This window comes from Serinus canaria, chromosome 2 (genome assembly GCF_022539315.1).
Source record: "Serinus canaria isolate serCan28SL12 chromosome 2, serCan2020, whole genome shotgun sequence".
Lineage (NCBI taxonomy): Eukaryota > Metazoa > Chordata > Aves > Passeriformes > Fringillidae > Serinus > Serinus canaria.
In genome coordinates, this window is record NC_066315.1 from 117,628,552 (window position 1) to 117,650,734 (window position 22,183).

Sequence of the window (22,183 nt, forward strand, 5' to 3'; positions counted from 1 at the left end):
TCAGGGTCACCACTCTACCAAGTTTCCAAGAAGTATTGGTATGGGACACCATTCACTAGTCCGATAAACAATTTACAATAAACTGAAAAATACGGTGAGGCACTGCTATTACAGAGAGGGACCCATTTCTGAAGAGTGTTCATATAGAAATAAAATAATAATTAAGAAAACAAAATCAAAAAACCACCAAGAATTTGTATTTTAAAAGAACATTAGTTGCCAACACAGTACAGAGTGTAAATCAACGTATGAAATCCTGTCCATTTTACTGTTAAATAATGCGCTGCTAAAGTCTGACAGCACAACTGTCTTTAGCATGTTGGTCATATTTAAATGATAATAAATTTTAGTTAAATATCTGAAAGTGGTAAAGTAATTCTTAAGGCCAAGAACCAGCCCACAGTTGCTATTGACTAGACAGATATTGATACAATACCTCCAACTACTATGTTCACCATTTCCTGCACAATACTTTCTACAATTTCTTGTGCCTTCTCTTCACACTCATTGCTTTCACCATCGTAAGCTCCTCCATCAGCTTTAGAAAGATCTTTATAAAGAAAAACAAACACAAACAAGTATTAATGTGAAACTCTGAAATTAAGAAGGCACTTTGCTTGCACTTAATATTTCAGAATAAATGTTTGGATGCTTCAAAAATAGGTATTTGAAGAATGCAAGAATTCCAGTGGTTAACCTGCATTATTAATTAATTTTCATTGTAAGTGACAATTAATCTACAGGCCTGTGCCAACAAAACACATCAATTTTGCATCTTCATATACATTAAAACATGGAAAATTTGAGGGTTTTGAGATGTTGTTCTTAAAAACTTTCACAATATTACAGATGCAAAAAGGAATTTTATATACAGACTCCTACAGAGCGCAGGACTTAGGTGTGCTCTTGAGGGACAGTAATAACAAGGACAAATGGACATTTTGCATTACTCAGCTACTTGAAAACTTATGTCTTACTCCAGATTTGGGATTGAGCAAAAAGACAATCTTCAAGCCTTTCTTTTTACAGACAGACCTTTCCCCTCCCTCCATGAAACAGAAATACACACTGATTACTTTCTGCTGCTGTGGCTTGGTCAGCTTCAGTCTGTTCATTTTCTGCACTAGAAATGTCAGATCCATTTTCTGCCTCAATATCTTCTTGAAGGTTCTTGTCCACATCGTTTGTGCTGTGGTCAAGCTCTCTCTCATGGTCTTTGGACAGCTGATCAGCCTGTGCTGGAATATGTCTCAACTGAGGTGACTCAGGCTCATGATGGCTTACTGGAGACTGCTGGAGATGGTGTTGCTGTCTGTGTCTTTCCTTTTCCATCTGTTTGGCTTCCTGAAGCTACAAAAGCATTGCAAACACAGAAGAAGTTCACTATCAAAATAAAACAATAAGATATATGCATTATTTTATAAAGATGACATCTCTATTGTCTCTGCTTACACAGTAAGAGTTTAAAAAAAATGCATCTTTCTTTAGTTTAGTAATAAATAACTTCAGCATCATGGGATAATCCATTGCAAGAGGGCTGCTTCCCAACTATGCATGTAGCTCATACCTTCACTATCAAAGAAGGGATGACCACACTACATAAACCACAGAGCCAACAGTTGTCTGCCTGCCCTATTAGGAAGCACAGGGAGTTGATGTGACAATAAACAAGGTGTGTTTGGAAAAACATCAAGGCAAACTCCTTTTTGTGGTCCCTTGTTATGGAATCCCCAGAAAGGGAATAATTTCTGTGACTTCTGTACACCCCCACCCATCCCCAAACTCCATATTTTCCACATACTTCAGAGTGCAAAGCACAAGAAGAAAAATATCAGATACCAGATTATTTTTTTTCCCTGAAGTACCCAAGTTAGAAAAGCCAAAAAGCCTTAATAATGATGAAACAAATGTCTCAAGCTGGTTTGCTTTCAAGAAGTAGTTTCTTAATAATGGTACTGAGATACTCACTGCTTGATTTTCCATACGTGCAAAAATGACATTGAGCATTTGTGTTAGAGTGGCCTTGGCTGTAGTTTGATTGATAAGATTTTTGCTTGCTAGGTAGATATTGTAACATGTTCTTACAGCCTGTAGTACTGTTCCTTCGTGGATTTCTATGTGTTGAGATGTTACTGCAGTGAGCAAAGCCTAAATAAACACACATATACACATTTTCCAGTCAAAACATTTATCAGTCAAAAAGTTTGCAAATTAATAAATACCAACACTGGACAAATACTTCTAAAATACATCTAAATAAATATTTTGAACTGCAATTTAATTATGTTTTCCCACATACTCTTGCAGCCATATTGGAAAATCATACCAGTTATATTAAACTGAGTGTTTTTCATCAACGTATCAAAGTATTACATGTTTCATAGCATGTAACAGCAAGAAGCAAACAAAGGAACCATCAGAGAAGTAGCTAATAGAAGTCATCCTCAAATTTTCTAGACACAAAACAGGAACACAGACTACCTGTTAAAGCCTCGAAGGGAAGCCAAAGGGTCCAACAGCTGTTTTAGAAATAAATGTAAATGTGATGAACAAAAACCGAGTATGAGGTTAGACAGCTATACTCAGACAACTGCCCTTTATAACAGCTCTTTTTGGTAGATGCTAGAAAATTGTGTTGGCCCCTTTGTGTATTTCTTCCTGATCCTGGTAATACCTGCCTCTCTTTAAAAAAAAAAAAAAAAAAAAGCACATAAGCCTGTGGAAGATCAGATAACACAGAAGGAACAAATTACCTTTATGTGAGGCAGAGGCAGGCTGGATTATAGAGCAGAAATAGAGGCAGATAAAACCTGAGGACAGGGTTTGAAAACATTGTCATAGATGTGTATAGGAGAGTAGAAAGGAAGGGGGAGAGCCTGGTTTGCAAAAGTTTGTATTCATCACTGTAATCCAGTAAAAGGAATGAGGAAATTTTGAGCATTAAAAACTTTGACAGGTACCATTTAATGGGACATTTAGGGTAAGAAAGAAAGAACAGAAAGCACCGGAAAGCTCCTGTTTTGTCACAGTTAAAAAACAAAAGTTATTTCAGGTGTTGGATAATTTACTCGTCAAACCACATCTCGCATCTCTTACTGACATTGTCAGAACTTCTACACACACAAGGCACCAAGAAGTGGAGAATTAGTACTCATCTCTCACTCAAACCCCTTAAAAAGTAAAATCAGTCACTCTTCAAAACAAGCTGAACAGCAATTTTTTCCAAACCACTACCGTCTAGACCCAACACAGTATATATTTAGATTAGTTAATATTTCTTTCACTCAGTTACAAATTATACCACTGATACATGTACACACACACACTTAATAATACACCAGTTTAAGAACCATCTACACTTTTCACTTGGAAGACAAGGTCTCTTGCAGCCTAGCACTCAGGACACTATTGAAAGGTGCAGGGGGTTCCAGTCTCTACTCTGTTTCTGGTGATGTCATTCATAAAGTTAATGTCATTTTTGCATCATCTTCTGTCTCCTTCTTATATGTGGATGAGCAAGAAGCTGATATTTGAAAATTCAGTTTTAACTTCCATCTCAGTTCAGTGAAATCTTATGATGTTTTTTCACCCAACTTTTAATAATAGAAAGTAGAGCCAGCTAGTAGAGAAAGGTGACAAGGCTTCAGATAGATTATGTGCTCTTTTGTTTTAATTGGCTTAACAGCTTGAATTTCCTAAGTTTTTTCCAGTATGCTTATTATGAATAGCAGAGTCTGGTCCTTTTCACACCACCTGATTAGAGGTGTGGAAGCAAAGAAATGCTTCAAACACACACTGAGACATATCTCCTTAATATATTAATCCAAATTCACTGACTAATATTTTCTGTGCAACCCAAGGAATGAGTGTTTCTACAGGGCAGATATCAAACTATACAAGAGTTTACAGAGCTGTTGATAGTCACTTCTTTGGGTTTCTTTCCTTCCCAGGCACTAGATACGAATCTTAATGACTACCATACACATTTGCAAACTGATGAGCATTTTTAGCTTTGATCTTTTGCTAATATCTTCCATCTTCCTTAAAATTTAGAGTAATCTTCAGGCTATTAGTTATTCTAATTTCACATCTCAGTGCCATTTCTCTTCTGCTAGTATGTCAATCCAGTAGAAACATGAGAACAAACAGAAGGCAGAAAGAATCTTGCAATTACTTTCTGAACATCTTTCCCTCTTGAGAGTTTCCATTTAGGGCTCAATTTGATGATATACCCTAGACAACATTACCTGATTCTCTATCATAGAAGAGGATATCTTTATCACAATGGCATGACAGCTAACCCTGAGAAACCACATGTTATGAGCAGGAGTGGCAGTACTGTCCTCTGAAACCCTTGTGAACTCACAAGTTAGAACTCACTTTCTCATTTCAGTACTTTTCTTCATGTTACTCCCCTTTACTCTGTGACCAAACAACAACTATGTCCAACACAAAGAAGAGAGGGGAGAGGGGTGACAGATCAGTAGAGGACAATCACCTCAACCCCCTGTGAAGCAGGATTATTCAAAATCCAAAACTGCTACACAACACAGGTCCTTGAGAGATGGAGTAACAAAAGCTCTGCTTTCCTCCCAGCCACACTCTTACTCCTACTTTGCAACAGGTCCAGAGCATGAAGCCACCTGTGCTATTTTAACAACAACTAATCAATACAAGTAAAAATCACAGAAAACAAAAGCACCCTCAGGTGGTTCTCTGGTGTTTAGTTTTGGGGTTTTGGTTGTTTTATAAGTGATTTCAGTAGATACAGAGTATTAAATGCTTGCTAGGACAAGGGATTGTCTCAGGGAAAAGTCTGGGAGCAAAGCCTGGACAGACAAATGTCTCTCTGTAGAGGTCAGAACAGCAAGCTACTCCTTTGAGTCACAGCATTACACTGCTCTGGTCTACCACAAAGTTTTGCTGCTCAAGGCTTTTTGCAATTGAAGTCCCACTCCTTCTGGTCACGCTTAGCTCATCTGCTCTCAGAGTATCCTCACTGTGAACTAATAAATAAAGGAAAGGAAAAAAAAGGCCTACTTTATTTACTCCTCCCCTTTGCTGCCCTTTAGAAACAGAAAGAAACCTTTGTAAAAGGTGAGAGCCACCTTATTCTCCTTCAGGTCCTTCCAAAAAAGCTTTCTTTGTCACAAGCCTGCAAAAATACCATCAGCCAACAGGCCTTCCTTGCCCTCAAACTACTGGCTACCATCCTGACTGTGAGTTTGATTCCTTATGCTTTCCTTCCAGTCCTTCAAATTTATTGTTCTCTGTTTGGGAAAGACCCGACAATCCTGTTCTGCCACCTACTTACTATAAATAAAGCTTATTAATTTTTATAAATAACCATTAGATGGCTTTGGGAACAGAGAAAAATCCCCAGAATAACTTCCTGAGTTACAGATTATCATATCTTTGTGTGACACCCACAGTATTTTTTCTTTTAGCCTGAAGCACATTTGCCAAGTCAATTTTCTATTATTTAAAACAAATGTATTAAAACAGTTCAGGAAGTATCATGCTTTGTGAGGCAAAACAAATGTAATTTTAAAAGTAAACTAAATTAACAATAATCCTCTACTAAAAACATCCAGCATCCATCTATAACTCTAAACTTTTGATTCCTCTCACACTGAATATTCTATAAGAACAGCATGGTTACAGCAAAATAATACAACTACAACCAGGATAAAAATTTTCAACTCAGGGTCAGTTTTTTCCTCCTCTCAATCAACTCTAAATCTTTGGAAGATTTATGACACAGTACAGCTATCATCTGATCAGCATGGGCTTACTTTGTCTTGATTTCATAATTCAGTTGCCTGGAAACTCCTGAGTACTTGGAACAGCATATAAAACAAAGCAGCCCTAGCTCCTCTCTCTAGTGTGAATCAGCTACTAGAATCACATAATTCTGTTTCCTTTGAGAGGGTCTACAGAGTTATTTTCAATTTTTTAAAAGTTAACTTGCAGTCCAAACATTTACTTATCACAAAATAATGTGCTAGCATGGACTGACTTTTGAAAAACACAGGAAACTGAACTCCTTAAGCCAAAAAATAACAAATACATCAAATAACCTGCATAGATAAATAATTTTTAAGTGACACTAAGAAAAAGTCACTAAATAACATTCAACTTTTCAACTACAGCTATCAAGCACACACAAACATAACTTAAGCTGTAAAAGTACCTATATAATCTCATATACTTTCCATATGGCAAACTAAGGGAAGAAAACACATGAGTGTAAACAGTTGATATCAGTTGATATCACGTTAAATACTGCCTCCTCATCCTTATTCCTTCGTTACAGATCAAAAAGAAAAAAAAAGGAAAAAAGTTTTGCCATACTTTTAATTCTTCAGGCACCAAAAGGCCAGAAGACACATAAACAGAACTTCAAGACCTCTGCAACTGTCAGTGCAAGTCTGCACACACAGACCACAAATGCCACAGCAGCCTTAGGAAAGCAAGCCTGGAGGCAGAAAGATTCAATCAAGAGATGTTATTTCACACAATTTGAATAAATCACTTTTAATTGCAGCAGCAGCCTCATTACTTGCATTGTTTCTGCCACAACAATCCCCACCACAACAACTACACAAAAAAGTTGCATGACTTCACATCAGAATTATACCAAATCAAACTAGGTTTCCCTACAAGGGAAAGGAAGGAAAAGGCCAATTTCCCATTTTGGTTCATCACAGAGCCTGTAGATGAAGAACAAGGGCATTACAGAAGAGAAGAGAACATGCGAGCGATAGCAGCAGCAAAGTGAAACTGGTCTCTCTCATTGCAGGACATGACTCTAAAGCTTAGACAGCTAAAAAAAGACAAAATGCACTTCTCTGTGTCAGCAAGATTATTTCCTTGGTAGTCAGCAGAAAGGTTTTTTTCAGAATGTCTGAGTGGCTCTGGTAGTTGGGAACTGGCTTAAGATGACTACACCCCGGAAAGCCACCCAGTAAGCAGGAAACCTGCACTGCCTGTTAATAACTCCTGCCCCATGATGGCTCCCAGATCCCAGAGGGAGGGCAGCACACTGCGCAAGGGTCACCCATTCTGCATGCAGAACCAAGACAATCCTCCAGAGAGGAAGGTGTTCAAGTGATCAACATTCTCAGCTTTCACTGTGGTGTTGGTGAAGCAGCTGCCCTGTGGGAGTGCTGCTTATGTTGTGGGTAACAGCCTGGGAACACCAGCACAAAAAAGTGGAAGATCCAGGTTCGCCACCTATCTCCCTGATGGAATTAAGATTCTTCAGACAACACACTAACTACCAGAACCACAGAAGAGTCTAAGAAGATCATCCCTCAAATCATACTGGAGAAGCAGGGTCCACATTCATCTCAGAATTGATGAGTTAGGAGGCCTAAGAGAGTATGACTGACTTAGAAGTTTCATTATTCTTCCAGAGTCAAAAGTTCTGGTCTTTGCCAAGATTATTTAAAATTTCCAAGTCTTTTATGGTGTTCTCTGTATTGGACAAAGATGGAGTCAAAGTCAAAACAGCACTCTTCACTTTCCCAGTTACTCTAACGTGGCAATTAGCTACATGTAAACAGCAAAAAAAATTAAGGCACTAAAAGAGTGTACACACTTAACGAACTTTGCAATTGTTGAAGAACTTCCTCAAATCTTCTCCTGAACAGAAGGAGTATTAGCTCTTAAAGCCCCTTCAGGCAGGGAGGATTGGAGTAAGAAGGCATTCAAGGAGACAGTGCTACAATGAGAGAGAGTTATAATAGTTTCAGCCACTGAAAGTTTAAATCAATAAAAACTTCCCTTCACAGGATGGAAAACATCTTAAACGTATGGTCAAAACAACACAACAAATATAGAAAAGAGCAGCATGAACCAACATTTGTAACAACTATCTGCAGAAAAAGTGGAGTGCAAAACAGAACAGAGAAAGTTTGAGCTATGGAAAGGAGAAGAACAAAGTAAATTCTCTGCATTAATACAAGTAAGTACAATCTGAAAGAAATGCCAACGCCTCAGGATACATATACACAAGATTGAGGTAACAAATGCTCCATTTTGCTTAACTAACTTAAAATGTATTCTTCACTGCTGTTCACCATCGCAGCAATTCAAAGACTGCTGTTACAGGAACAGGGTACAGCATTTCCACTAAGCAACTAAATTCTAGTACTTGGCATAGTAATTTCCTGAAACAAATACCCGTAATTAATGGCTGCAATCAGAAAACAGGTTCCCCAGAAACATTTGTACAAACTCCACATGCAACATTTATATAAACTGTGGAAAAAAACCCTGGACCTCCTTCAAGCAAAAGTGTATGACACAGCAGTACAAAGCTACCATGGTAGTGTCCAACTGCCAGGTCTAATTGCAACAAATTCCAAAATGGATTTCAAAATCTGCTTCTTAATTACCATTTCCCCCACTGGGAGTGCAGGATTGTTTGACAGTAATTTCTCACAATTAGAGGCTCCACAGGTCTGCTGTGAATAAATTTCACCCTGTGTTCTATGTACTAGACTTGTGGCCACAACCATGAGTTCAATCCAATATGCAGTGGAAGAAATTAGGGGAAGGGCAAAGAACAGGGAGTTTCCACCTCCAAGAAACAGGATGAAGAAAATATTTTAACACTACCATGACATTTACAAACTAAGCACTTCTTGTTCTGAACTCTGAAGTCAATAACGTCTTCCTGCTGCCACCACTATAAATACAGGAAGTATTAAACATGTTACCTTTATTATTTGTAGCTGAACCCCTTCGTCTGTTTGAGGGCCTTGAAAACAGCCACATATTGTCTCGATAATTCTATCAATTAGTTTTTTTCCTGGAGCTGTACTGTCTGGAGCATTCCCTGTCAAGTGCCCATATGCTATAAGTTTCTGGAGAGAGGAAAAAAACCCACGTAAATAAGAGCTTAGAAAAAATTAGCCAGCTTTTTGTTATAATACATAAATTCACTTGATAGTTCTAACTTGCACAAAATAAATAAAACAGCACCTTTTATCCCATGTATCATAAAACATCAAGGATTTTTTACATATCCTCCAGATTTATTCCATTTTCAGTCAGCAACTGCTATACAAAGTTTGTCAGCAAGTTTAACATTAAATTTTTGTTCAGCAGGTAACGTTCTTAAACAGGATTCTAAAAACTCACATCACAGAAGTCTTCATATATAATCAATATAAAAATGCCTTTTATACCAGATAAACCACCTGCTAACGCTCTCTATTTGAGCCACTAGCTAGTGTCCTGTTTTTTAGAGTTTCTTCTGGTGTTAGCTGTTCTAGTATCCTTTGCTTTGCTTAGGTCTTCAATACTTAGAAGTGAAATTTATTACAAAATTAGTAAAATTCTCTTTTGAACACTTTACGTACGAGAGTATGTGTAAATCCCCATGCCACACAGAGTGGCATCATGGTATGAGAGCAGGCCAGGCACACATGTCTGTGACTGTAAACTGAGTTCACTGTTGGGCTGCTCTGGAGAAGTGAATGGCTAAATACAATGCTGCAGAATTTCCTCTGAAAACATTACAGGAACCTCAAGAGTTTTAAGAGACTAAACATCTCAAATTGTAAATATTTTACTGCAATTATAAATAGTATAAAATTAATCTGCTAATGCTATATCTACTGTGTTAGCTCAACACACATTTAAACACATGAAAATAAGTTGCTGTACATAATAACCCAACCAGGAAATGGTGGTAAAACATATATACACAAAGAAACATACACATACACTACATAATAAATATGGCATACATTCATCTTTTGTGAGAAACACATTCTATTTGGTTGTGTGTGCAATCGAGTAAAATAATAAAAACCCTATGACATTATTTATTACATATAACTACTTCCCCTCTAAAGCAACAGGATTTTACAGTTGATAAATAAAACTCATCTTCATACAGACCTGTAAACAATCTAGAGATGTACTGACAATCCTGGGGCACTTGGACTGGCATGCCAATTCAAATGGTAGGAAGTATTTGTCCGCTTCAATGAAGCTTGTCTTTGATTTCACAGGTGGAAGAGTGCTTGAACCAGACTTTGCTTCTCCATGAGGGGGACTAAACAGAATGACTGTATTAGAATACTGTAAAGTGATCACACAAATTGTTCTCACCACCACAATGTTCATGAATGAAATAAAATATCGAAAAAATTCATATTAGGAAAGACAAACTTCTAACAATAGTAGTATGTGAAGTATTCTTAACACCTTTTATACTTCATGGCTCCTCTGTGGACCAGGCAAATTGACCCACTTGCCCACTAAGGGGCTATCCAGCAGTACCTGCTGGTTTGGAAGCAGGAAGACTTGCTTCCTCTCAAATACCAAAGGACTCGCCTTACTAGACTGGCAAAAGCAACAAACTAACAGAACAAAATGAGCTGAACCTTCATATCAATCTCTGCTTCACTAACACCACTTAATTTAAGAGTTGAGTGGTTACCAACATATCTCACTTGGGTAAATCATCTGAAGTTACTAACTGTAAAAAAGCAAGAAAATTCTGAGCTGTTGAAGTTTTATTGATTACAGCACCTTTAGAAAGGTCATGATCATTAATACCACAAAAGGATAATTAGGAATGGGTCATTTTTTACTTATTTGAGTGCATCAATGCAGTTTTGCTTTGGCTCAAAGCAAAATCTTTAGATTTTTCATTCCATAGAATAACTCATCACCTTTATATAAAGCATTCCCAAGTTTGTTTTTTTTTTTTTTTTTGCACTCACAGGTATCTTTAGATAAAAGTAAACAACACTGTCTTATACAGGCTTGAAAAGCAGATACAGCTCCCATGCACGTTGCTAATTAAAACAGATGCTTCAAGGAATGCACTCAATTTCATGTTCCCTAAGTAGAAGAATGAACTGCTAAGAGTTCATTATAAATCCAAAGCATGACTGCAGTCCCACACATTATGGAGTGGGCCTTAAACTAATCAATACAAATTAGTTTCAGCTTTTCAAGGGGCAGGCAGGATTGTCCTTGAGATTATATCTGTCACCACATTCAAGATCTTGTTTAGGTTGCTTAAAAAGGGCACCCAAATTCAAGACTTAAGACTGAGTAATTAGTATTAGGATGCTACTTTTTACTGGCTACATCTCTTATGAAGGTTTAAGAATTTATCCCTACACATTTTTTTCCTGAAAGAAAAAAAAAAAAAAAGAAACCTCTGAAGAAAGCCAGAGTTGTTTTGGGCTTTTTTTTTTTTTTTTTTTGATGCATAGCTTTATGTATTGCCCTGTATTTTTTTTTTTGCTGGAAACAGAGCTCTTTTGAACAACACCCTAATCAGATAAGTTGCAGAGGAAGTACATGATTCTTCTATGCTCCTGAATCTCTCTGATACTCCCTATAAAAGCTTTACTCTGAGGAATGAAAGAGCAGATATTTGTTGCTTGTGTCTTATGACAAGACTGTACCTCATCTACTGATTATCTCCATTGAAACCATTAAAATTAGGTTAAAAAGAGCAGTCTGGAAATAAACCCAGAATTGTTCAAAACAAGGAGCAGGCCATGGTGAGATTCCAAAAATGAAGAACTCATGCACAGCAAGCTGCTACATTAGCCTTGAGCATCTCCTATTCTCTGAATTGAAAGCTATTTTAAAATGGGCAAGATATTAAATATGGAAGATGATGCACATTTGTCTCTGGAAAAGCAACTCAGTAAGCTCTTCACACTGCTGATAATGTAAGGGAAGGGGATAGCAGAGAGGGGAGAAGAGAAACTCAAAAGGACTTCTTAATGTCAGTGAATTGCTGCTAAATCCAGCAACTATTACCAAAACCTTCTTCCCCCAAGGCATCCACAAAGCATGGGATTTATGAAATATGCTGGTATTTATGTATTAGCCATAGAGAAAGGCTAAGGTATGTATCAAATAATGGATCTGGAAATTTATTTTGGCAGCATTTGCTGTGTAATAGTTACATAAATCAGCTTGTACTTTTTTATTCCCTTCCCCTCCACCCCACTACCAAATACCAGTTCTGTTAAAAAAACAAATAGCAGAACAAAAGGAGCTGTTTTCCACACAAAATTTCTGGAAAGTGGAAATTATCTTCAGTTCGTTCCAGGTTAACTGAGATCAGTTACCTTGAACAGGGACTGGAAAAATTTAAACACTAATCATTAAAAATCCCTTATTAGGACATTTGAATCTCAATTACAGAAGTAAGACCCGGAAAATAATTTAATAGACTAAGAAGTTTCTCTATTCTAGGGCCTAGAAAAACAGTATTTTCTACTGCACCTAAACAATTTTACTCTACAGTAAGAATAGAGAAGTCCATCCACAATTTCCAAGTCCAGCAAAGCCTTCAAAGTAGCAAAAGGCTACTGTCAAAATAAAGACAGCACTGAAGAACCCAAAATCTATTTAGAAAATGCCTATAAGAAGATAAGACATACATACATTCTCTAAAAATATCACAACTTCAGATATTGATAGGGCAGAAATTATACACTGGAAGTTCAGTAATGGCTCAACCACATTTGTATAAATTATTTTAATTCTGTGGTCTCATTAGTTTTAGCATGATATTTAACTACAGGACTGGATATTACTTTTCCTTATTCAGTGCCCAGAACAAATATCTCTCACTGAATATTTAACATAAAGCATTTTTTCTTACCATGCTTCACAATGTGGACTTCTGCTTTATTTATACCACTCTAAGAAAAACCTATTATAAATTCATATTATTACTTTCTGTCTGAGACAATCTTGTAGCCCTGGATGCAATGTTTTCTAAACACTACATAAATATGAAATTTATTTTGACAATCTTACTGTGAGCTCATTGTATTGACTTCATTTCGCTGGGGGAAAGCAAAGCACAATCTCAATCAGATGCACCCCCTAAGTTTTACAATGGGACAGAGCAGAATCTCTGCAAAACAGCAAACTCAATCTGATAAGCTGCAAGACTAAATTTTTCAGCATGTTTGATATTAAGTTTTCCTTTACATCTTCTGAAACAAAGTTCCCACTGACTTAATTACAGCTAGAAGTGAAAATTTAAACCAAAATTGTAGATTTCTGCTCAAATATCCAGGAGATGAAGCAGAAATCATTAGCATCCAACTTTGACAGCTGTGGTTTCAATGATTTGCCCAATACTGAAATCCAGTTACAGGGCAGAACAGATATCCCCAAGCAGCACCCAGCTGCCTAAGAACACTTCCATCCTCAGTTTCACGCACTGATCCAATTCTCTCAACAAGTGGTACGAACAGTCTTCACCTCATGGTCCTGACTCAGAGTTAGGAACATACACTGGATGAGGAAGACAATCCTGTGGAACATGTAACAAAGTGCCAATAACAGATCCCACAGCTTAGCAATACTTAGAAGTTTGTTGACAGCAAAAGGCTGCTCAATGTCAATTTTTTGTTTTACCATCACTTGTGGAAGAACTGCCTTCACAAATCTGTACCTATTTCCTAACAAGGTCCTTTCCAGACACTGTCTTTGCCAGTTACATTACTTTTCTCTGCTCACTCCCATTCCTTGCCCCAATCTCCTCCCTCTGATCACTCACTTCAAGTCTTTTACCTGCATTCTTCCCCCTTCTCTGAATCTACTTCAAGGCTCTTCCAGCAATACATTGCAAGAAATTTCTGTGGCATCCACAAAGATCTTTTCCAACTTTGATTCCTATTTCCTATGCTCCCTGGCAGAGAGTACCACCCTGCTCCCTCTAAGCTACCTTCTGCTTCTTCTCCTAAGCCCAGTGCCTTGCAGCAGAACAGCCAGACACATAAAGCAGCACTATCTATACATTTCCAGATACCACCAACCACCCAAAATAAGCTGAAAATGTTTTTCAGAGAACCCATACTCCCCATGCAGAACAAGTATGGAACACATTTTAAGATGTTAAAAGCACTATCACTTAATACAGTGAACTATCACATACCTTTGCTTTTCTGTTTCAGCCTTTATTTCCTCTGTAAAATGAAACAAAGGCATAGTTATAGAAATGGCATCATAAGAACATTTATGAAATTAAATAACAGAAAACTACTGGATAGCAAAACTACTGAGGCAAACATTTGAAACCAGGATTATTATAAAACAGAAAATACATGTTTACAGTTTCATAAGTACCTGTACTCTCCACCTGCATTGATTGCTAACTGTATCATAATTACTTTGCAAATCTATATTAAAAACTGGATGCTTAAATTTGCATCCAATCATGCCAGCTAAGCATCATGTCCCTGGAATGCTTCTGTGAAGACACTGGCAAGCTCTTTTCACAGCTGATGTATATAGAAATAATAAGGAAAACACAAATATAATTCAAACTAATTATTTACCCATAAAGGATATAAAATATATACAGCTTGATAAATATGTATTATACAGAAACACAATCAAACAATCCACCACTGCAAGTTCTTACATGAAATCTGAACGACCAATTATCACCCTTGGTTTTAAATAGTGTTAAATACCACAGTACTGACTAAGGGAGAGGAAAAAAGTCTGTAGCACCTCTATTTCATACTATTTTCAAATATAGTATAACAGAAGGATGAATAGTTGGCAAACATTTTCAGCAATTTTTTTAACTATACATTTCAAAATCATTTTAAATTACTGGAACCAATTTTAGGAAACATCTTTGATTCAAGACTAGTCTTGTCTATTCTTTAGTCATTTTGCATGCTTAAATCATAGGGAATTTCATAAAGCCTAGGTTTTCCAGTGCTGAAGCAAAACATACTTGAAATAAACTGTACAGGATCAAGAATGACTCCGTGTGTGTGTTTTTTAAGAAATCTTCTCAGGAGATCTATTCCAGTATCAAGTCCTACTCAAACATGCAAAGCCATAATCAACTAAACCAAACACTATACTTTGAATTTTGTGTATAGGCCTTGAACTAGTGGCATGGATTGATTCTGACAAAAACCATACCAACTTAATCTCTAACCAAGCTCCCATGCAGCAAAAACACACTTTGTCTGCCTCCTGTACTTCACTTACCATTTCACATGCTCATACTGATTCACTTACCCAAAACAGGTTCTCATGCTTGGTATTTTATCACAAAGCACTTATAGCAAATATGTTTGCTAACTGACTTTCTCAACACGGGGAAAACTGAACATATGCAATGTGCATCACCTTAAAATCTGTATCTTAATTCTGGTAAAACTGACAGTCATATTTACACTGAGGGGTTAGCAGGTCATTGGCTCATCCCAGAAACAGCTACTCCAGAAGTTGATCAAATCTGGGCTACCCAGGACTAGACAAAACATAAAAATAATTCCATATTCTAGACAGTAAGCATTCCTCAGTAAGTAGCAATAATAACACTCATGGTCTGCAATATTTCAGTAAAGTATACCTTCCTCCCAGATTATGAGATTATGACTTTTACTCACTTGAAGACAAATTCCTGACCAACATAAAGGAGAAGAAACTCTCTTCCTCCCTTGCAGCACCTTCATACCTTTCATTATCGTACCTCCCACCTTAGCATTCACAGCCAGGAACTCTACTCCCTGAGAGACACTGAAGTCTGTCCATCAAACAACATTATCAACCAACAGATAAAACTGAGTGACTTCCAAGTTTACAGTTTCCAACAAAACTGATCAGAGGTAAAAACCTTATACAAGTGTCATCCTAATTAAATGTTACTACTATTTCAAGCAGCATTGCCTAAGTCTATTCATGCAAAACCACTGATTTTATAACCTATGTTAAATAAAAAGAAAGGTTCTTTCAGTGGCTGACATCAATTAGTTTTACAAGATTAGAATTTTTGTAATTGCAGAGAAGCATGATATGATACTATTAGTATGAACAAGGTAAAACAGCAAACTTGAACTTTACTTTTACCCTTGAGAATAGAGAAAACCTAATTTCTTTTACTGTCTGATTGCTGCCTCTGCTCTCAACACCAGAACACAAGTTAATCACAGTACAATTTCACGGTCACATATCAACTACATCCAGTAGGAAGCATACAAAAATTCAAGAAGCATTATCAGCAGGAAACCAAATTATAATAAAGGTAAATAACAATTCTCATGCTAGGTAACTAATCTGTTAAAGACAGATGAACCAGAACAGTTACTGATGCATTCTTTCCAATGGGAAAAAGTAATCCCTACAGAACTAAAAATTAGCTAGAAAAGAAAGATGAAGCCAGGCTTGACAACATTCCTTAATTTGCTCTCCCTCTCTCCAAACACACAACCAAAACTGCAACAGAAATTATCTCATAGCCAGAAAAGCTTAGTATCTCAGAATCACCATTAATTCTGGGTGGGAAGAAATGAATAGAATGTAAGATGCTAAAAAAGGGAATGAAAACTGTAGGGAAGGACAACAGCTTCCTCCGTATTTTCTGTGATGTAAACACAGAATTACTACGAAAAACAGCTCAGATTACTCTATGGTACTGAAATGATCACGTGCCCTAAAAAAATGGAACTATTTGTAATTATTTAAAAGTGCAGCAGAACTGACAAAATAAACCCCTTCTGAATCTCCCCTTCACACACAGCTCCAGAAGACCTCTTTATAGAATTCTGTGACCTCTATGACAGAATTAATGGAAATACACAAAGCTTTTGCACACCGAAGCTAGAGCTGATTAGAGAGACATATCATTTTGCAGTTTTACAATGGCATGCATCAATCGTTTCACCAAACAGGCAAAATGAGTCATGTACATGAGTTTCAACATAATTTTCCATTTCATCCACACTTTTACAGACCATCATAATTTCAAATAAATCTCTGAAAACATCTAAGACCTTTGTTGTTGGTTTTGGTTGGGTTGGAGCTAATTTTCTTCACAGTAGGTTGTAGATGGTGCTGTGTTTTGGATTTGTGCTGGAAACACTGTTGATAATTCAGGAATGCTTTAGTTAAGCAGTGCTTACAAAGAGTCAAGGCTTTTTTTCAGTTTCTCACTCCACCCCACCAGCGAGTAGGCTGGGGATGCCCACCACAACAGCCAACCCCCACACACCCCCAGGGGTATTGCATTCCCCAGGTTGTCACATTCAGCAACAATAAACTGGGGCAGAGGGTGTGTGTGAAGTTTCCCTGCTGCTGCTTGGGGACTGGCTGATAACTGGTCACCTGGTGCTGAGCTACTGCATTTTTCTGCATCACAGGTTTCTTGTGTTTGATTTTTGTTGTCATTTCTCCCCATTTTCTTTTTTTTTTTTTTTTTCCAATTAACCTGTCTTTATCTCAACCCAAAGTTTTTGCACTTTCACCCTTCCAGCTCTCTGATACAAGCCAGTGACAGGCTGTGTAGGGCTTAGTTGATGGCCAGAGATAAACCAAAACAGGCATCCATGATTTCATTCTCACCTCTTCAGCTTTAATTCACTACTTTGAACAAGACATTGGAACACGTTTCCTTGCTCTCTTCAGACTGCTTACAGTTTTCAGTATAAAAAACCCCAAACTAGTTTCCAGTTTTCCCTTTTTTCCTTTAACACCTTATAACCAGCTAATCTCATGTGCAACTAGGAAATCAACAAATTTTTCTGTAATGACTGTGAGTAACACCAAGCAGCAGCATCAAAATGGCCAAGCAGGTCAAGTAGGTGCTGTGGGCAATACTGGATTGTAACACTGAACAAAACTCCAATTTAAGAATAATTCACTGTTTACCCTCTTGTATCCAATTCAAAGTATGATTTAAACCTTTAAAAGTATCTCTAATAACATAAATTTCAAATGGGTATCTTTAGGTATTATTTCCTTCTCTCATACTAAGTGAAGTAAAAATATTCTAGAGTGATACTCTGGCAGAAGTCAAGGACAACATTCTCATCAAGAAAGGAATAGCTAAAATGTTATCTTCAGGAATGCTACACAGAGCTAAATTCTATGCTATCAACATAAAACTGTACATTAGATTAAAGGAAAAAGAATTATTATGGAACTTGCTATTGGGAAAAATGCAAGCTATTTACCATAAGGTGGAAAAATACTTTACAAGTTCATTATAAAAGATGATAACAGGTAATACCCACACATCTAAAAGTATTTAATACATCTCATTCTGTTTTTCCATTCTTGAATCAGAATTGTATTCAAGAACAAGTACATAATACATTCCCACAATATTGTATTCTAAACTTGTTACCTGCCAGAGAAGCCCATGCATAATTCTTAATTCCACAAGGATCTGCACATCTAAAGCCTAATTCTCACTGTAAGCATCAGAATAAAAACTTATTAAATATATAACGAATTCAAGACAGAAAGCAGAGACATTTTAAAGAACTGTAACCACCTTAGGTAATCAGAAGGTAGAACTAAGCAAAGCAGCACAGTCTGCAATAATTCAAGGAAACGAGTCAATGTTTGGAGTTCACATGACTTATACCATAAAAAACTACTGTGAGAAGGAAGCAATTTATATTCAATTCTTTCAAGTCAAAGCAGGTGGATAAGATCCATGGAATAAGCAGTGAAGATGAATTTAAATTACACTGCTATCTATATTAAAAAAGGTGAAATCAAATTAAAGCATCAAAGCTTTGCTTGAATTGACTTTGCTTGCATTTTTCCATCCAAGTATTCTAGTGACTGTCTCCAGTATCATACAAAATATTGTGGCAACTAAATTATTTAAAGACCCCACATTTTCCCTCATTAACAATACTGAAAATGTCCTTCTCCATTCCAAGGTATATAAAAACTCTGTAATATAAGACCAGAAATTTAATATTTATTTGAAGATAACTTTAATTAAGTACTCTCCCAACTATGTAATAAGATTATTACACATACTGTAAAAGTTTAATTTTTAAAAAGTACCAAGTTTGAACTTACAGTAGTAAAGCCATATAAATATGACAGGAACAAAAAAAACAGTTTCTCCTTCAAAGAGAAGAAATTCCAAACAGATCATGCTGAGTATGTTTGTTCCCAAACTGGGTTCTGATAATATATTTCTTAGGAAATATCTCAAACTTACTCCATTTCTGGATATCTGTTGGCTTCAAGCAGTGCTGAAAGTCTCTTGTCTACTCAGCTAAATTACTAACACCTAAAAAGCACTTACAGATTCCAGGAAAAAAACTAAAATAATTATCTCTAAGGAGCCCAAATAATGGAACTGGAGAAACATACAGCTGGTTTTAACTCAAGCTCCACGATCCTAAAGAAATGATAATCCAGAGATGACCTCTGTGGGCAATTTTTGCTAAGTCATTACATCCAAAAAAACCCAGTAAATTTATGTAAAAAATACATGCTGCAAATTTAGCACTTGCTTTCACCCAAACATTTTCCCTAACATCTAAGCCACTTATAGATCTTCCACAAAGCTTAATATTTGCCAAGAGACAGTGTCCAGAGCACACACACAGACTTTACTGATGCTTCCAGGTGACCACTCTTCTTGCTCCCATAGCCTTTGTGTCACTGCCTCTGAACTACCCCAGTTTCAGTATGTTTCCTTACATTCCTTTCTAGTATGGAGAACTGTCCAACCCAGACTATGGTGTTTTCCTGTCCTATTTAATTTTTAACTGTGGCAGTTAAATGCACTACTAAGAGGTGTAATTAACTTAATGAACTTTTAATACATCTATCTGCAATGTCAATGGAGTATCAGTGTATGCAATAGCAAACAGACAAAAAAAGAAAGCTTTATAAAAAGCCTCACTGGGATCTCAAACCAGCACAGAATAATTAAACAGTTTAGTTCAACACTGTACTAATGTATTCCGCTAGATTATCAAATCAGGTTGACCTGCCTAAAACTGGTAATAGTGTAATGAAAATTTGTTATAGGAAGACAGTACTGAAGTGATTAATATTTTGGGTTGCCTGCAGAACAAACCACTCATTATGAAAGCTGAAATTGTTTCTTAAATAGAATTCCCAAGATACATACCACAGCACTATGTCTTCCTCTAAATCCTATGAATAGCTTTTTCCGTCATACCTTCCAGGATGAACAGAGATCTCCCCTCCCTTCCCTCAAACCCTCTTCAATACAGTGTCTAGAAAAGGTGGACAAAAAAAGCCTATTTTTGGGAGTCCAAGAACAGGCTGATAATGGCACTAAGCCTTTAGGGTGCAGCTTTTGTTCTTTTTTAATCCAGCTAATCTAAAGAAAAATGGGATTGGAAGAAATGCAGATGCAAATGCAAGCACAATACAGCATCAAAGTGTGACTTTTAACTGTGTACATTCTCTCCATTGTAAAATATCACAAGTGTTCCCCACCTTTAAAAATTCCTGAGCTCAGACTTTAGCACATGCCTTCTATGAGAGTTTATTCTAACATTTGTACAACTGCTGGTTCTTGCTGGGGTTATTTACACCTTTTCAGCATACTTAGATTCTTCTGTCTTTAAAATTATAGGTCACACAGCTATGGCACAGGGACAAAAAACAGCAAAGTTCTGTACAGATTTAAGAAAATCACTGCTGTGGTCTCATTTAGCATTTATATAACAGAAAATAATTCTTGTACAGACAAATAAAAGAATCTCAGGAGTATATTTGAACATTTCCACTTGCTTTCCATTTCAACATATTACACTGTTGCAACTTGATGTTTACAGGTATCCAAGGAGTAACCACGGAAGCAGGTTAATTTAAGAAGCAGCATTCCAAACAAACAGCAGTTATATTTTGAGTCTGATAACTGTTGATGAAATTCTGTCTAAATCCTCCTCGTTGTGCTCTACAAAATCTTGAAATCCCCTAATCAAGTGAAATGCTTCCTTGGTATGAGAAGTCATATCTCATTATCTTTGAAAAACATGGAGGAGTAACCTTTGAATCATGTAAAGAAATATTTACATATACATACACACAAAGTCAAAACTCAGAAGTCACAAATACTGACTTTGGTAGCGTGCTTCAACTTTAGATGATGCTAACTCCTTTGAAGAGTGCTAATACAGGAAAGGAACAATATCTGTTGTTACTTTCCATGCCCTATTTTCTGATATGCTAGATTCACAGCAAATCCTGTCGAAGTGTTTCTCTACTTTTATATCTGCATTTCAAAAGTTGTCTCATGCACCTTATTGTTTTGTTTTTTTTTATTCTTTGAAGCAACCTTCTCATTTATTCTCAGTTTTCTTTTTAGCCATTTTTAGATGGCAATAATACTAGAACTACAGGTTCTCCCCAGTCCTGCTCACAATATATCATTCAGGAATATACAACTCTGCTGAAAATTTAGAAACCTGAATGCACAACCTGTCTTGGTTCAGTCAAACTTAGTGCCTGCTCCTTCAGTTTACTGCATATAACATTTTCAAATATAGAATCGCTGGCAAATTATACAAAAGCAGAAACTACTCTAGTGGCCTTATTCTGTTTAAAATTAATTCAGAATAATTCAATCCACAGGGGTTTTATAACTGGATTTCCTGTAATAATCCTTCTATTTGTTAAACCAAGTTGAGACTACTGTCAAGTTGCTTCACTACTTGAGGAGCAGTGACACACATATAGGTCACACATTACCAAGGATAACTGAACACCGGTCATTCTTAATAGCATTTATTTTCCAACATGTGGCTGAAAAGCTCACTTCCTACAAATCCTCTGCTTCACCTCATTACTATATAGGTCATACTTGATTAAATCTACAGCAAACTCGAAGCCACACCCAAATTTGTGGTTTTTTTCTTAGATCAATATCAAAGAATGGAAACAGACTTGTAATTACATCTTTAAACAGTTACAAGATGAAAGCCATGTGTATTTAGTTTCATCAAGCAGGGCATACCTTTCAAATACCTTGTGCCACCCTTTGGCACCTCCTCCCACAATTTCTGTGAATTGGTTTCGTGCTCAAAACTGGTGGTACAAGTTGCTGAAAAGGTCTATTAACATAAAAGCAGCTTGGTTGCTTACCAAATAATCACCTAACCAGACTATATAAAGGATCTTGCCTAGAGAGACAGTTTTCCAATGTGCTTTAATCCAGTCTGAGGGTGACCATCAAAAAAAGTCATTCCTCCTATTCCACTGTCTGTGCATATCTGCACTCTCCTTACACAATAGCCACCAAGGCACTGCATTTAAACAGCATGACAATTTTAGTTTTCATTAGGTCAGAGCACTATTTCAACTCACTGTAGATCTACATGACCCTGAGTGGCCATACCTCATGAGCATCACATGTTTTGGG

General features: G+C 36.8%; 1 protein-coding gene across 2 annotated transcripts in view; it reads right to left on the bottom strand.

Moving 5' to 3' along the window:
* The window catches only part of ARFGEF1 (ADP ribosylation factor guanine nucleotide exchange factor 1), an 84,496-nt gene that overhangs the window by 44,146 nt on the left and 18,167 nt on the right, over positions 1-22,183 (bottom strand). For both annotated transcript variants that reach the window (XM_009085825.4, XM_050971502.1), the window contains exons 2-7: positions 13,946-13,976; positions 9,916-10,072; positions 8,727-8,873; positions 1,969-2,148; positions 1,077-1,350; positions 437-550 (exon numbers count right to left, since the gene is read on the bottom strand). In XM_009085825.4, the coding sequence (XP_009084073.2) occupies positions 437-550; positions 1,077-1,350; positions 1,969-2,148; positions 8,727-8,873; positions 9,916-10,072; positions 13,946-13,976 (903 nt within the window). The remainder of the gene's footprint in view (positions 1-436; positions 551-1,076; positions 1,351-1,968; positions 2,149-8,726; positions 8,874-9,915; positions 10,073-13,945; positions 13,977-22,183) is intronic.